This window comes from Acyrthosiphon pisum, chromosome A2 (assembly GCF_005508785.2).
Source record: "Acyrthosiphon pisum isolate AL4f chromosome A2, pea_aphid_22Mar2018_4r6ur, whole genome shotgun sequence".
Lineage (NCBI taxonomy): Eukaryota > Metazoa > Arthropoda > Insecta > Hemiptera > Aphididae > Acyrthosiphon > Acyrthosiphon pisum.
The window spans coordinates 8672442-8689119 of NC_042495.1; the positions used below are offsets into that span (position 1 = coordinate 8672442).

The window sequence follows — 16678 nt, forward strand, 5'->3', positions numbered from 1 at the left end:
TAACATTTTTTATTTTTTTCTCGTATCTTTTCAGCGCCACCATTCTTTCGTTTTTCACACATAATTTGAATTGCACAGTTCAATTGAATTTTTACACTAAACACACGTCTGTAAGTACTGTAACTGACTTGGTAACTCGTTTGTGTAAAAAAGTTCAAAATCAAAATACATACAAATAATGATAAAGTTATCAATGTTATCACGTAACTAACTGAATAATTAATCTCTTTTCTATGAACTGAATTCTACCATAGAGTATAAAATATAAATAGGTACTAAAATACCAATGCCACAGATTTCTAAGTAATACATTACCATGAATTGGAGGGAAAATAGTGTAAACACCAAAATTCCTACTATGAATTGGAATAGTTTAAGATATTAAAAATAATGCCTTTGTAGGTATTTGATTTTTTTAATATATTTTATGCTTAATTTATAAAAATATAATTTTTTTTTGTAATTATATTATAAAAATTATACCGGCCCTCACAAGAACCGGCCCATCGTGAAGTTTCCCGATTTCCGATAGGCTAATCCGCCCCTGTTACAGCCACCTTTGCTCACAATGGTTTTTTGTATTCGTAAAAATTGATTTTATATCATAGAATTCAAATTTAACACCACCATTACAATGGACCAACTTGTAACCTACAAGTTACAACTGTACAGAAGACTAGAAGAGTGACACCCACTTACCAGCTTTTTTTAATATTGTCACTATAATAGGTACTATCACAAAATATGTTTCATAATTTTCTATTCCATTGTGTAATAAGGAAATGTTTATGCTTTTCACTTGAGTAAAATTATTATCAGTCTTAAAGGTCTTACCTCATAGTATGGTCCTTGTTAAAACTTGGTGAATATGGGTTGAAGGTCCTAGGTTTAACTACTATTATTGATGGTGGATAACGTATATATTGTATTGCCAATTATTACTATTATGAATAGTTATTCATAATAATATCTAAATAACAAATGAGATAAAATGATCTTTCTATTCGATCAAATTCTCGAATTAGCAGTTATAGCAATAGGTACATCAAACAATTTCATCTTATAGAGATAAAATTAAAGTCAGATAATAAATAGTTTTTAAACAGCAATACCTTTGTCACATTTCACAATAAAGGATTATAATTTATAATATAAGCAAATAGCTTGACATACTTTTAATAGTAAAACATGTATTAGACAGTCAAAATATTAATAGGAAAACAGTCCTTAATACACAAGTGGTTTTTTTAGGAACCATCAGTACCTATGCAAGTAATACCTACAAATAGGTATTATATTATACTTTGACTTCAAATTGTTTTCACAGAGTTTAAAATTCAAAGAAAATAAGTTACATTTTTTTATATTTAGTTAGGTTCGGACTAAAAAGATTATACTTATAACAGTAAAAAATGTATAATACCATTGATTATAAATACTAGTATTTATAATCAATGCATATACTTACATATATTTTTGCTAAAATGACAAAAAACTTTATTGCCTTCTTAATATTTTTTCAACATGTTTTTGGGCCGGGCATAGATATTTTATTTTTCTAACTGATTTTTCAAAATAGAAGTTGTTTTTGTTGCCATGGTTACATATTAACAAAAAAATGTTTATGATTCATAGATTTTCTTTGCAGATGAAAAATATTGAGAAGTGTAATACGGTTTTTTTACCATATATGATGCATGTATTTGTATTAAAATAAATATGTATTACAAATTTAAGATCTACTTCTGTTAAAATGTTGGTTAATTATTTATTTATACAAGGGAGCAGAATAACTCTTTGGAGATAATTCAAGTTTTAGAAAACTTGGTAAGATAACACATGCAGTTCAATCTTTGAACATTGATATATAGCCCTCCTATCGACTTGTGAGTTAGTTGCAATTAGTAAAATGCGTAATATAAAATTTCCAACCTAATAGTATACAAAGCTCATTATTTATGTTTTTGAGGGATGGTTGCTTTCTGCATAACACCATTCAATTAAAGTCTTCATTCTTGGTTGAATTTTAACTATTGGAATTATCAATAAAACAATATTGTAATAAATGTTGCTTATTTTATTTTGAAAAATGTAATAAAATACGAATAATGATTATTAATAGGTAGGTACAATAAAATCATTTTTACATTAATTTAATTTATTATTAAATTAACAACATAATATTATAATATCATAGTCTTATATAATATTGCACTTAATACAATTAAAATGTATTTTTTTAATTTTTTTTTTTTTCTAAAAAAAAGACATTTTTGTAGATTATCTTTTTTTATACATTTAACTTTAATAAAAATAAGCTGCCGTAAGCAATTATATTTTTCATATATTTTTTTTTCTAATGTATTAACTCATTTCACAATAATACAAAATTATAATTTATGAATAATACATTTATTATTTATCATAACATTTCTAACAATAAAAATTTTTTTACACAGGCACTTTTTTAAATTTCCCTTCACCGAAAAGCCACAAACATGATCGGTCCATTATATAAGAACCAAAGTAATCTAAAATAAGTACACTTATTAAAATAACTCGAAATTCGTAGGGAAATTGAACAATTTCAAATTGCTCATTAAGTCCTTGCAAAGTACCCATACTTAAAAACAATATTACCATAATTGTCCCAAGTGTACTGTATAACAATGGCTTGTTTTCTATTAAATTTTCCATGAACGGCCTTCCTCGATAATTGACTGAAAAGGTACAAATTTGCAATGCCATGGAAATAATAAATACTGCACTGTTCACCACATTAGGTTTAAATTCGTCTGCATCTGAATCTACAGAGTCCAAATCTGTACTATTGGATAATAAACTGTCATTTGAAAACGGCAAGGTAGTATTCACAGGATCATTTTCCGCATAAGCACCAGCTTCTTGGACTAAGAATACTAAACTACAAAAGTGTATAATAAATTGTAGTAATACAGTTGAAATTGTGTAAATATTGAATATATTTGGCAGTGGTCTCTGCTTGGATAAAACTTTTAAAGGTTTAGACCGTGAAATAAATAAAAATGAAGCTGCTAACAATAATCCCTGCAGTGTAGCTTGAGAATCACTAAATTTTATACCCTTAACATAAAGTACAGACTGACTATAAGCAGCAATAAGAGCATTCAGCGCTAATATTTTAAACATCTGAAGTGTAGTAACCAATGTACAACGGCCTTGTTTAATCACATGACAAACACAAGTTACAGATGAAAATTTACTTGTAAAAGGAGCAGCAATACTAGCGTCCCCTGACTTTACCACGGTCACAGATTCTTCATCTATTTCTTTCATTAGTCTTTTCATTTGATCACCAACATTTTCTCCCGGTTTTCTTGATTTATTGGCAAACATATCTTTCTTTAATTTAAACTTTTCTTTACCTCTAGCAAGTATAGCAATACCAACATGTGCATGTTTCAAGGCGCCAACATCGTTAGTACCATCTCCACACATCAACGTGGAATAACCTAATTCTTTTAACGTTACTATTATAAATTCTTTTTCTTTGGGAGCCACCCTAGCAAACACACAGACATGTGGTAAAATTTTTTTTAATACATCTTTGTGATTTTGATTTAGGAAAGCTAATCCATCTCCTGTCAAACATAAATCATATGAATCGACTAATTCTTTAATACTTCCATTTAATGCAACTTGAATTTTGTAACTATCACTTATCCAACACCACGTATTGTTGGTTTCTGAAAGTGTCAAAATGATTTGACTTGAAGATCGTGTGAAATTTAGTTCATTAGCTACATAACATGCAGTCAATGCATTATCACCAGTTATCATAGTTACCATATGGGATGAGTTTAAAAGTTCCTTAATAACATTCTCTGAATCTTGTTTCAACGGACATGAAACTACTACAAACCCAACAAAATTTAAATCACATTCCAAGTCTTCTCTCTTTAAATTTTTTAAATCATTTGGAATGGCAGTCATTTCTTTTCTAGCGAGTGCTAATACTCTAGCTCCTCGACCAGCTAGTTCAAGATATGTACTATCATAATTATTAGGAATATTTAGTAACATTGACCTCAGCACTTCGGGGGCACCCTTGACACTTGCTATATGTATTATCTTATTTGTTTGCTTTGCACATTTATAAGAAGCTAAAACAGACATTCTCTTTAAAGACGAAGAAAAATAAAATCTATTTAATATTTTCAACGGCGATATCTTTGATTTCTTTGGTACTATAAAATCATTTTTGGTCAAAATCCAATTTATTGCGTTCAAAGAGGCTTTTTCAACAGGATCTCCTACTAATGTATCCTCCAGTTGGACCAATGAGTGACAAGATGCTAAAACTTGAATAGTATGCTCAGGGGCTTCGATCATTGGAATCATATCTTTTTCAACACCAGCTATACCTTCAACAATTAAAGCATCTTTGGTTAAAGTGCCAGTTTTATCGAAACAGCATATTTCTACTTTGCCAGCAAACGGAATTCTAAAAGGTTCAGTACAGTATATTCCAAGTTTGGATAAGGACAAAATTGATGAATTCACAGCCAATGATAATTCAACAGGGAGTTCCGGAGGTATAACAGAAGTGAGAATAAGGGTACATTCAAGGAATAATTTATAACGACTCCTATTTGGATCCTCAGTGCCTTTAATCCACAAATAATAAGCTGCAGCAATTGCAAAAATTAACAAAAATAAAATAAATGCCAATGTTTCCATATTATTTGCAGTGACATGCTTGACACCGAACAATATTGTCTGTAGTAGATTACCTTGCGATGTGTTAAAACCGGTTCGTAACACATAAGCAATACAGCCATTGTCTGGAGGGGCACGCACGCTTGATGTTACTTTCATAGGAGAAGTATGTTGAACTACTTTTGTACCACTAAATAAAATGTGTAATTTCTTATCAGATTCAAAATCTAAATTTCTTGTATGATCAGCAATATTTTCAATAGATTCTTTCATCTGTGGAATAGATTCACCAGTCAGTAAACTTTCATCAACGATACATGAACCTCTTAAGAGTAATAAATCACAAGGAACAGTTTGGTCGTTATTGGTCCTTGTAATAGATACAATATCGCCAGGCGTAAGTTCATCACTTAACAATGAATGCCATTTTTTATTTCGAAACACATGCAAATGAATTGGTTTATTACCCATATTCCTGATTTCTTCCATGTTACGTAACTGTTGCTTGACTAAGGTACATTCAAATAATACCAACATCGCTAAGGTAAATAAAGAATAATACCAATACTTATCAAAGCACCATAAAGCAATACAAAATACTTGAAATACAAAAAAAGGAGCTGTTGCCCTTTCGATAAACAAATCATTAAACTTAGGTAACTGTATATTAAGGCGATTTCGACCATATAATTGTACAGCTCTAGATAATTGTTCATCGCTATTATAGCCTTTACAATTTCCATATTGTTCTATTGTATTAGAAATTGGAAATTCTAAAGAATGAAAACATTTCTTGTCATCATTCCATATATATTTAATTTCCTGGTATCTGAACCATGTAACTGTTTTCAGGTCTTGGTCTTGGAATGTATTTAACATCACTAATTCGGTGAATCCATTATTTGGAGTAGGTAATACTTTGACCACGGTAGCTTCCTTTGGGGAAGTGACACGTCGACACGATAATAGACATCTAAATGATACTGACCAATAACAGCTTAGTGAACACAATATTTGGCCAACACCGATGGCAAAAATACCGGCGAAAAAGAAATCGAGTAGATTCTCAGTGAAATAACAAGCAGACGACCACACGATGTAGAGAATGACAAACGGAAAGATGGCTCCATGAAACGCGACAGGACGGGGCACGTATAAAGACACAGAGTCGATCAGATTGTCAATAGCCATCGTCGCGGCGTTGGAATTAGAAAAAAAATAAAACAAAAGAATTAACAGTTAATTATTGATACTGACTAGCAAATAACAACGGTACCTTGGACTCGTCGGAACTGGGGCGTGTGGTTCACGTCCAAAGAGCCAAAGTGACTGCACAGTAGGCCATCGTCGTGCGGCGTGAGATCGTCGGAACGAGGACCACGACGTGATCGGCGGGCACAGAATGGGCGTAAAGTTGTTGGCGACTGGAAACTACGTATAGAATGCTGATGTTAAAGAACGAAAAGTTGTACTGATGTTAGACCGGTGACGTATGATTGTGGTCGTCGGTTCGTCTCTATCGGGAACGCTTCTCACCGAGACCGGACCGGCAACAGATCGGTAGTGCATCAGTGTAACAGTAGTCGTAAATCGTCAACGTTGTTCAATGTTCAATTTACGTTCGAAAAAAGATTTGATTTTATAATGTGAATTTGTAATACTGCCTAGTGCTTGCCACGGTTGTAAATATATCTCGTGCTTACTTCGCGAATTGGGTACTTTGGTGAAGATAAGTGATAGCGAAACAGAAACGGCGTTGCCAGTGCGGCCAACAATGAAACATGACCGACAGCCGGCCTCGGGCAGCGGGCGCCGGGCGGCGTACATTATTATGATAAATGATAATATTTTCGCTTCTATACATAGATAATAAAGAATCTTTATTTATTAGAATTCTTAAGGGCCGTTCTTTAAGGGCCGTTTTTCGATTAAAGTTAACCGACACTTCTGCCGAATTCTGCCGGTAAAAAATCTGTTATCAGTCGGTTAGCGTTAACCGACACTTTACCGGACATTTTAGAACGGACCTTAGTTTTTACACATTAATATTGTGTATAATTAATTATGTCATATCGTCATTATATAATTCCATGACGTGACTACGCGAGCTTTCTGGACAACATCCAAGGTTTATAGAAAATATTAAATAATTATAATCATCTAATCATAATTACCTTAAACCATAGACATATTTATTAATATGTCTATGCCTTAAACACTTTTCTATGCTTGGGACAATACGGCCCATTTTTATGTGCATACTGTATCGCTACCATGATACTATAATCGTATCATTGTTCGCACTATACAGGGTGCCGGGTGTATGATAATATCATAAATTGTTTTCACTTTTCACCTTTAATTTTTACCAGCAAGCCGGTTGCACCGTCTCACGTTACGCCCAATGCTGATTGGTCAAAATTTGATTTGACGGGAGTTTAACGGTTCCCAGTAGTCCAGACTCCCCGAAATTCCAACTAATGACAATTCTCGTCCCTCGATCCCGCCGGCCGCTTTCTGACGGTGAATACTGAGTCGTGAATCGTGATCACTTGTTCTAATGTCTATTATTTAATATTTGTTATTTGATATTCAAACGTCACTTTTACACGCTTATTATTATATGTAGCGATATATTACCTATTCTTATTTCTTGAATATTTGAAATTAATTATTAATTTTCACCATCGTATACCAGTATTATTATAGTATTATATACTAATACTGGTTGCGATTGTATTTAACATACCTAAATTCTATTTAGTTAGATTTTTACAGTTACTCTGATGTCTTGTTTGTGAATTTTTTTCAATAATTTTTTATTCGTCTGAACACAAACACAATTTTCACACTTTGGTCTACCTACGCCAACGTAAAGTAAAACAACACAATTATTATAATTCAATGTGTACTATACCTAATAATATTTATACTTCTATTTTGTAGGTAGCTCGTACATTGTTGTAACATCACAATATCACGTTAGACACTTACTATGGCTACCAAAAAGTGAGTTTTTTACGGTTTTGAAACTGAAAGTTATATTTATCTTTTTAATACTACTTACCTAGTATTTATATCATAGGTATCTAAGAATGTATGATTTTGCTTATGAGTTACATATGACAAATAGGTTTTCGAAGTAAATATAATAGGTATTGTATTTTTTTCCTAAACAATTTTTTATGTAACATTTCTCATGATTAATTTTGAAAAAAAAATTCTAGCTTTTTTTAATTCACTCTACGTGTACCTTTTACCTCCAAACTATAACCGTAGGCAAACTGGATTTAATAATGTGTTACACAAAAGTACCTTACCTATTGTTAACTTCATAATATTATAAAAAGAATTTTTAATTTGTGATATTTTTTTTCAATTAAATTAGTGAACAGCATAATTTACAGTTTTTTATTAGTGTTAAGAGTTTATAAAGTTTATTTTTTGTTTACATAATTTATGGTTTTACAAAATATAACTGAACAATCATTTGACTATATACTTCATACAAAATACTATAATTTAAATGTATATAGCTTATATTATATTATATATGCCTAATAAATACACAATGATAATATACCTGCTATAATAATTAACATTAACTTAGCTATGTATTTGTAATAATTAAAAATTTGAATGTGTTTCTTATAGCAGATCTCGAATCATAATGAAGGAAAACAGAATTCCAATAGGAAAGAAAAAAGAAAATATAGAAAAGATTGTAGAACTAAAAAAAAGTAAGTTTTTTATACCTATTTATTGCAAACACAAAATTGTATTTTGTGTCTTTGCACGGCCTGTCGGCTGGTATGCGACTGAGAATAAGTGACGCCTGTTGCTACTAGGTCCCAGATAGGTACCACTCGGGTTCGTAGTAGTAAAAACCGTGCCACACTTACACGTGTTTGCTTACCTACCGTAACGATACCTTACCATACCAACCCTAGTTCATAATTCCCTACAACAGCCAATGGCCATAATTCCCATGGCTTAAGTTAAATAAAAAAAAAAATTGTATTTAAATTTTACATATTATACTTACCTATTTATAAATATCTGTTGTTAACAATATATAAAAAAATAGGTTTCATTTACTAATATTTTATTTGTCTATCTATTGCCATAATTTACCAATGTTTATTTAAATTTGTGTTTTGATATAATTATATTATGTTACAACTAATATGTGAAAAATATTTTTAACAATTAAATAAGAAAATAATGCCAGGACACATAGATAAATAGTACCTAAAAATATTTAAAAGCGTGTTTAAAATTTATAAAAGTTTATGTACATTAATTAATTTTGATGATGTAATTACAATTACAAATGTGTCGGGGTATGGTCAGAACAAATATTATGTAAAATGAAAATACTAAAGTTGAGATATCTGTAACAAATTTGTAGAAAATATCAAGTTAGTCGATTTAGTTGAGCAGGACAGTAAGTTAGACCTGGAAGAGCAATGATAGAACTTAGTATTATTAAGGTATCTAAAACATCTAGTGTTAGCAGAACGGTTATTCCAGCTAGGGTGAAATCACCACAATTAACTTCTGACAGTACTCAGACTAAAAATTAAATTATATTAAATACCTGTTAAAAGTCTAAACTATCTGAAAATTTGTAATCTTAAAATGTTAACAGTTTTGTTTGTTCTAATATTATTTTTAAATTTTTTGACCTACTGTTGACCAGAATTTAAATGCGGTGCATTTATTTCTATTTTAACCTTAATAAAAGATTTTATAAATGCTTTTACTGTTTGATCTTGCTTCAATGCCAACATATTCATTAAAAATATTCATAACTGATCTCTATTGAAATTATTTATATATTTTTTTTATGTTAATTTGAAACTCTATTTAATTTTTAGTTTTAGGCATTTATAGATATACAACTTTATAGGAATTGTAAATGTTCGAAGAACATATTATGATCTTATTCACTTAATAGTCATAATATTTTTGTTAAAAATAATTTTATTGGCCAGTGGTAAACTCTCTTAAGTTTTAAAATGATGTCGCAAAAAATAGACACCAAGTTTTTTCTATTCAGTATGTTCATATAACTATAAAAATTAAATTAAAATGTTAATCTAATTTGAAATTGATTTAAAATGACTCTTTGTTAAGAGCCAATGTGTGCCCATCAGGTAGAACAGAAGTGGCCCTGAGAAAGTATAAAGAGGATATATTATCATATTATATCTAACCTAACTTTTTTAATAGCCATAGATAATAATAACTTTGATGAGTTTTTAAAATACAACTATAAAGCTGTTGGTAATGAGCATATTTGAATAGGATTTAAAAATCATTCTTTAATTTTTCTATTATTGTTTTGAGTTTTGAGTTAATACTTCTAATTTTTCATATTTGCTCATGTTAAAATTATATAAATATTGTAAATTGTAATCTACTCTGTTCCACGAGAGAATGTACACGACATACGTAGATATCCGACTGACATTGGTAACAGCTCGGAAGCCAAATTTCTCCCACTCTTTACTATCTGGCGGATACGTATGCGAGGAGTCGTTGCCAACCGCTGGACAAAAATGGTGGGGATGTACAGCGACGAACAATAAATCGTGTCTGTTCTCTCGTGGAATGGAGTATACAACAGTGTGTTCACACTAAGAGGTAACACTAAATATTTCAGTTTGATGACCTTGTATTGAAATAGGGTTTTCGCTGAATGACAGATAAAATGATAATATTTTAATACACATTTTCAGATAAATTTCAAATTTTTAACACTTGAACACGCATGCGCGATACAACTTACTTTTTTTTAAATGGTAATATTATTTTTTCCCCATATTTGTATAGAGTATTTTTTTTCTAAACAATTTATGTATAAAAAGTTTTTTTCTAATTACTAAATAGGCATATGAAATTTAATATTTACAAGTAATAAATGTATAGCGAACAGGAATTATACTATCTTAATTACTGGAAAATGTTGTCAAAGTTATTTATGTTACCATTTGAAAAAAGTAAGCTGTATCGCACATGCGCATATCAAAAGTGATAAAAATTTGAAATTTATCTGAAAATGTGTATTTAAGTACTATCTGTCATTTAGCAAAAACCCCATTTCAATACAAGGTCATCGAATTGAAATATTTAGTGGTACCTCTTATATTATTTTGGTAGATAGTACATTACACTATCACTAGAGCAACAATAATTTAAGTGATCTTATAATTAATCATTTTAGATGAGAATCGTGTTGTTGATCATGTCATTTCAAAAACAAAGACATTGAAGACATCAAAAATATCTAAAAAAACAAATAATACCAATGAATATAAATTTGTTAACATAAATGTTGAACCTACTGATACATCGTTAACGATTCCAATTAAAAAGCCAAGAATCAATCTAAGTACAATTAAAGAATTGAAAGAAGAAAAATCCAATACTAAAACCATAATGAATAAAATAAAGATTGTAAAAGATGATACTCCAACATTGATTGAAAAAGAAAATAATTTACAAGAAGATATTGATAATATAGACAATTTTAATAACACAATTGACGATATGAAACTGGTAGTCCCTGAAATAGTACTGAGTCCTTTCGTTTGTACAACACGTGGCCAAAAGTGGAAACCAAGTCCTCGCAAACCTCCAAAATTATCTGAGCTCTATGATCAATATGAAGATAACACTATTGCTGATAATTATAGGTATGCATATTTGCTTAAAATACCTTCTATAGTTGTATGTATGAATTGTTGAAACATTTTATGAAAATAATGTTTACACATTTAGATGTGTATTTTTAGTTTAATAAGTATTAAAATATTAAATATGAATGTATCAATGTTATAGGAAAAAATTGGACAGAAAAACTATTGAACTACAAAATAAAGTTAAATATTGGACAGAATTGTCTTCTGAAAAAGGCAGTGAAGTTCCACAAGTAAATTATAGTTTAAATACAATTGTTTAATCAATATTTATACAGTGTGATTCACCAAGCATGCGCACCCCCCATTTTTTTTCCTCTGATAATGAATTTATTCAAATGTAATTTTTAAATATACTTACCCAAAGTAAATTATTTCAAATTATTGAATTTTTTTTTGTATTACTTAAGAAGGATCCTATGGCAATACAAATTTCTGGTTTTAAAATAAGAAGCCTCCTTTTTTACTATAAATTATTTAGTGGATAGCCTATACATTAATACTTATGACTAAGTGTTCAAATCATTATAGCCCCCATATCTTATAAACCCATTACCATGGATCTATTACCATTAGAACACTAAGTTAAATAACTAAAAAACTACTCGAAAAAATTTTAATTCTGGTACATCAAATTTTTCAGAAAATTTATTCACTATAATTTACTGTTGAAAAGTAGTGTTCTTATTTGAAAAACAGAAGTTTGTATCTTCACAGGAGTTCAAGACACTTAAAGAAATACAAAAAAATCTCAAACATTTTATAATAAGGTCTATATTTAAAAATACAAAAAATCATATTTTAAATAACATCAAGGAAAATAGGGAGATAGTATGGTTGGTGAATCACACTGTATATTGACTAATTAACTTACTAAGTATCTAGGATAAATTCTATTTTAAAATATTTGTACAAATCAAATAAATATGTTTAGAAATTTGTTCAAAATTCAAGTAGTTAAAATATCATCTTATAATATTAAACTTAAAACTATTAATATTAAAATTATATTAATATCTTGTTTTAGTCTGTTAAAGATGAAATAGATGTTGCTTGTGGACAAACAAAACTTTTGACAACTGATAAATTTATGCAAATGCGTACTCTGATAAATGAATATGATAATAAGTCTGGGCAAATGCTCATAACCACAGACGATTTAGATGGCTTTTGGGATATGCTATTATTACAAGTAATTAATATTATGTTATAATGAAATTTATACTAAACAATAAACATTGTAAAATATAATTTAGGTTGAAAAATTAGAAGGGCAATTTAGTCAACTTGACATATTGGAAAAAAATAATTGGGCTCCATTATTACCAATTGCTAAAAAAGTAATTAATAGACTACCAACAGTAAATAAACGTCCAGTGGTAAAATCAAAATTTGCAGATTTTATTAAAAGTAAGTTTGAATTATTTAGTATGGTTTTTTTTTTTCAGAAATATATGTGTTGCATTTTTATTTTTATGTATTGATAATACCTTATATTTATTAATTTATAATTTAACAGACCAAAAGTCTAAGGAAAAGAAAGCTACACCTAACAGTACAAACTCTAATGAAAAAAATGATTCGAATAACTCAAAGTTCAATGAAATGAAACTGTCTAATAACACTTATCGTGAGTTTTTGATTTCATATAATTATTAGTTTTTTGATAATTTAAATGATAAAATAAGAGTAATATCTTTCATCTAGTAATAAATTAGTATCGTTTTATTTATTGGTTATTCAAATTAAGCTATGCAAAATATTTGTTGGATGTGTTGTCAATTATAATTTATAAATACAAATACTTAATTGAATTTTAATAATGACATATTATGTCTTTTACTACAAATAGAACAAATATTTTCTTAAATAGAAATATTTGACTGTTCAAAGTGTTCTAATATGTATCTACAATTTATACTTATAGTAACTTCAAGTACTCCAACTACTTCAAATCAAAAAAATACAAGTTTTACCCCAGTACTGTTGAAGACCATAGAATTATCATATGTGGCTCGTAGGTCAGGCATGACTCCAATAGTACTAGTTACACCACATGTATCTCCATTAAAACCGGCATTGAAAAATCCAGAAAATGAGAAAGGGACAAAGCGCAAAAACATACAATTTGAATCTCCTAAAAAAATTGTTGATGGATTTGTAACACCTGAAAACTCATGCAATGGTAAATATTAAATGTCATAAGACATGAATTGTAATATTTTAAATTATTCTGTAGAGTATGTTTTGTACGATACTGATATTTTTATTATGCACACATTTGTAGATGATATAAGCCGTAAAACCATTAAAAACAGAGTTGTCACCCCTCATGCTTTAAAAACATCTAAGGTAAACCAGAACAAGGTTATCAGATCTCAAAACAACCCCATTAGTTCATCAACCACTAACCACACTGGCAATAAAACTAACTTACAAAGGACTATCAAAGCACAGACTGAAAAGAAGGAGACAATAAATAAAAAGTTTGTTGAAGAGCAGGATGGAAAATCATCTATAAGGCGTTCTGCTAGATTGGCCAACAAACCTTTAAAAAATTACAAATGTTAATATGAATTTTATGATTTTTATGATTTTTGTATACATTTTTTTTTATTAGTTAACAAAATGTTTAAATTTAAAACATATCATCAACAAGTAAACCTAGAAATCAAGATTCTCGACAAAGATGAAAATGATTAACTTGTGTTGTATTTAATTCAAATGTTTTATTGTGATTTTTTTAAAATTATTAAACATTTATTTATATTTAAACAAATGTCTGATTATAAAATGTTTATATTATTTATTATTTTACTTAAAATATACTTATTCTCATGGGTTTCTTGACATAATATTCTTGTACATATTCTGATGTTTTAGCATTTCCAAATAAACCCCATACTTTCTTCTATGATATCTGTAAATATATTAAACTTTCATATTATCATGTAATTTCAATAACAGTATTCAACATTTTATTGGTGGAATAATAATATGCAATGTTGAATTTCAAGTTATATATCTCAAGGGAGGATGCCTAGATAATTATATGGTTAATTTATAAAAATTATTGGGTGGATAGTTTACTTTTTTTCCATATTCAACATTTATGAAAATTTGGTTCCCAGCTTCCCCTCGGTGATCTATTAGTATCACACTCATAGGCATGCGTAGACTTCAGTTTCCGGTCGAGCCTAGTAGAATTAGTGCCCCAATATTTTGACAGTGCCCCTATTTTTATTTTTTTACACATTTACATACATTCTTAATGTAAAATGTAAATTTTGTGTAATATGAAAAGTGTAATATTTAAATGTAAAAATATAATCAAGTTGAATGTGCACACAACATATAATATGTGCTAATTTCTAGACATATATTTTTAATGTTAAAATTAAAATGATATAAATACGACCAATATAAGCAAGAATAAAATTAATTATAATAATGTCTCATCATATCACCGAACTTTAAAATAAATATTATTAAACAGTAAACACTAACAGACCAGTGTGTAGTGACTGAGTGACAACAGTATATAGTTAACAACTGAACATACTGAATAGTGAATAGATTATTGAGAAATGAGAGGTAAGTCTGTTTACGGTCTTCTATTTGAAAGCGATAAAAGTATAGGTTTTTTCGTGGAGCATTCATCTACGGTCGTCCGCACTCGGCTTATCTTAATATTAAATAAACACCATGTATATGTATACTATTGTCTATTTATAAATTATAACCAACTTATTAATGTATTTACTATTTTAATCATAGTACATATTTTGTACACAACGTTTTTGTTAGATGAATAAAATTAATGTTGAGGTAAACACTGGAAATCTGTGTAATATGCACATAATAACGTAGCAGCGTTTTTATTTTTTTTATAGCATTTACCAATATTGTTTAACAATCAAATGAAAAAAAAATCATAATGTTCTCAAACTGATAACTTTAATTTTATTTATGTTATGCAAATAATAAAAACGGTACGACACAGAGAAAGTTGTTTTCTATCCTTTGTAGAATTTTGGTATTTATAGTAATTCTACTATAAATACCGAGGGAGTGGTTCTATCCCGCGTAAAACAGTTTTTTGCTATGTTGTACATTTGTAAGACGGTGACAACTCATGCGGGTATACCATCCTTTCAAAACCAGGTACAATATAATAATTGTGTACAACCAACCTCAGAACAACGCAAATTAGCAGAGGCACTTCGGACCCATCAAAAATTTGCTCGTTTCCAGTCCGTGGTAATAATCACGAATTAGGATAAACTTAATTATCTTAATTAATTGATTAATATTAATATCAATTCATTAATCGTATATCTTAGTTCGTGGTAATACTGTATTACTGTGTTTTGGATTTTGAAAAAACCTTGTCATACAAATAATCTGGTAGTTACTGGTTACTAAATCATAAACTAATGGAAATATTGCAGAGGTTAGAATAAAAAAATCCGGATTTTAACAAGGAGTCTGAATACGTAAAAAAGGTGGGTAAGTGGATGACGCTCTGCTGTACAGTAGGTTATAAGTGGGTCACTGTATAATGGATAGTATTAAATTTGAATTCAATGATATAATATCACTGTATAAGAAAAACGATTCTGAGCGGAGACGGTATGTTAGTCTAGGTATAAGATATATTATATACTTATCTATATAGTATTAAAAAAAAATTGACCAATAATAGGTACCCATCTATAATAAATTCCTAATTAATCATATCACAATATCCATTAGGTACTTATAACGCGTTATAAATCAACAACAAACCGTGATACTATCATAGATATATAATAGTATACTTTAGAAGTTTCATGTACCCACGCATAATATTATACAATCGCAACAAAATAACTAAAATAGTTATTCTAGGTATTTAAATATGTAATTTCGTCCAAATTTGAATTTAAAATGAGTATAAAAATAAACTGTGCTTATGTGCTTTTAGATTTTTTGCTAACAGAATAAACTACTTACGTGGAAGATTGTTTTAAATTTTCAATTCTTAGATATAAAAGTTGACCATTTTATAGATTTTTAACTACAAAATAATTATTGAATCTTAAATTTGATAAATTTTGTCAAAATTCGATCTTTAAATGCTTATAAAAAAAAAATTGTGCCTATGTATTTTTAATTTTTTTCAACTGCTATTATAACAATATATCACGAGCCTTGCATTAAATTTTCACGTTTTTTTACCCAAGAACAAATTTTATTGATATTTATAGAAAAAAAAACTAACAAATTGAAAACTG

The 16678-nt window shown here is 28.9% G+C and overlaps 3 protein-coding genes across 10 annotated transcripts in view; 1 reads left to right on the forward strand and 2 right to left on the reverse strand.

Moving 5' to 3' along the window:
* Window positions 1–2381: 2381 nt before the first annotated feature.
* On the reverse strand, window positions 2382–6420 carry LOC100162828 (manganese-transporting ATPase 13A1). The gene has a single exon (XM_001951447.5). The coding sequence runs from the start codon at window positions 5887–5889 to the stop codon at window positions 2452–2454; it is 3438 nt and encodes a 1145-aa protein (XP_001951482.1). The 5' UTR covers window positions 5890–6420; the 3' UTR covers window positions 2382–2451.
* A 675-nt stretch (window positions 6421–7095) lies between these two features.
* On the forward strand, window positions 7096–14257 carry LOC100160802. 6 transcript variants are annotated; one of them, XM_008181716.3, is made up of 10 exons: window positions 7096–7575; window positions 7645–7707; window positions 8356–8438; window positions 10928–11399; window positions 11545–11635; window positions 12430–12594; window positions 12659–12812; window positions 12922–13032; window positions 13330–13587; window positions 13690–14257. In XM_008181716.3, the coding sequence occupies exons 2-10, from the start codon at window positions 7694–7696 to the stop codon at window positions 13971–13973; spliced, it is 1632 nt and encodes a 543-aa protein (XP_008179938.1). In that variant the 5' UTR covers window positions 7096–7575; window positions 7645–7693; the 3' UTR covers window positions 13974–14257. The 6 variants fall into 6 exon arrangements, with proteins under 6 accessions (XP_008179938.1, XP_008179939.1, XP_016657421.1 ...); XM_008181717.3 differs by having other exon boundaries at window positions 7096–7570; XM_016801932.2 differs by having other exon boundaries at window positions 7096–7570; window positions 7649–7707.
* LOC100163790 (FGGY carbohydrate kinase domain-containing protein) overlaps window positions 14107–16678 on the reverse strand; it is a 60482-nt gene continuing 57910 nt past the window's right edge. For all 3 annotated transcript variants that reach the window (XM_029490914.1, XM_001947052.5, XM_016801927.2), the window contains exon 11: window positions 14107–14322. In XM_029490914.1, coding sequence (XP_029346774.1) covers window positions 14238–14322 — 85 coding nt within the window. In that variant the 3' untranslated portion in view covers window positions 14107–14237. The remainder of the gene's footprint in view (window positions 14323–16678) is intronic.

Bases quoted from the DNA above. Each gene is read 5' to 3' on its own strand.
- LOC100162828 (XM_001951447.5), bottom strand. From the start codon at position 5,889: ATGGCTATTGACAATCTGATCGACTCTGTGTCTTTATACGTGCCCCGT.
- LOC100160802 (XM_008181714.3), top strand. The intron at 11,636-12,429 runs GTAAATTATAGT...ATCTTGTTTTAG, and splicing joins AAGGCAGTGAAGTTCCACAA to TCTGTTAAAGATGAAATAGA. The intron at 13,033-13,329 runs GTGAGTTTTTGA...TTATACTTATAG, and splicing joins ACTGTCTAATAACACTTATC to TAACTTCAAGTACTCCAACT.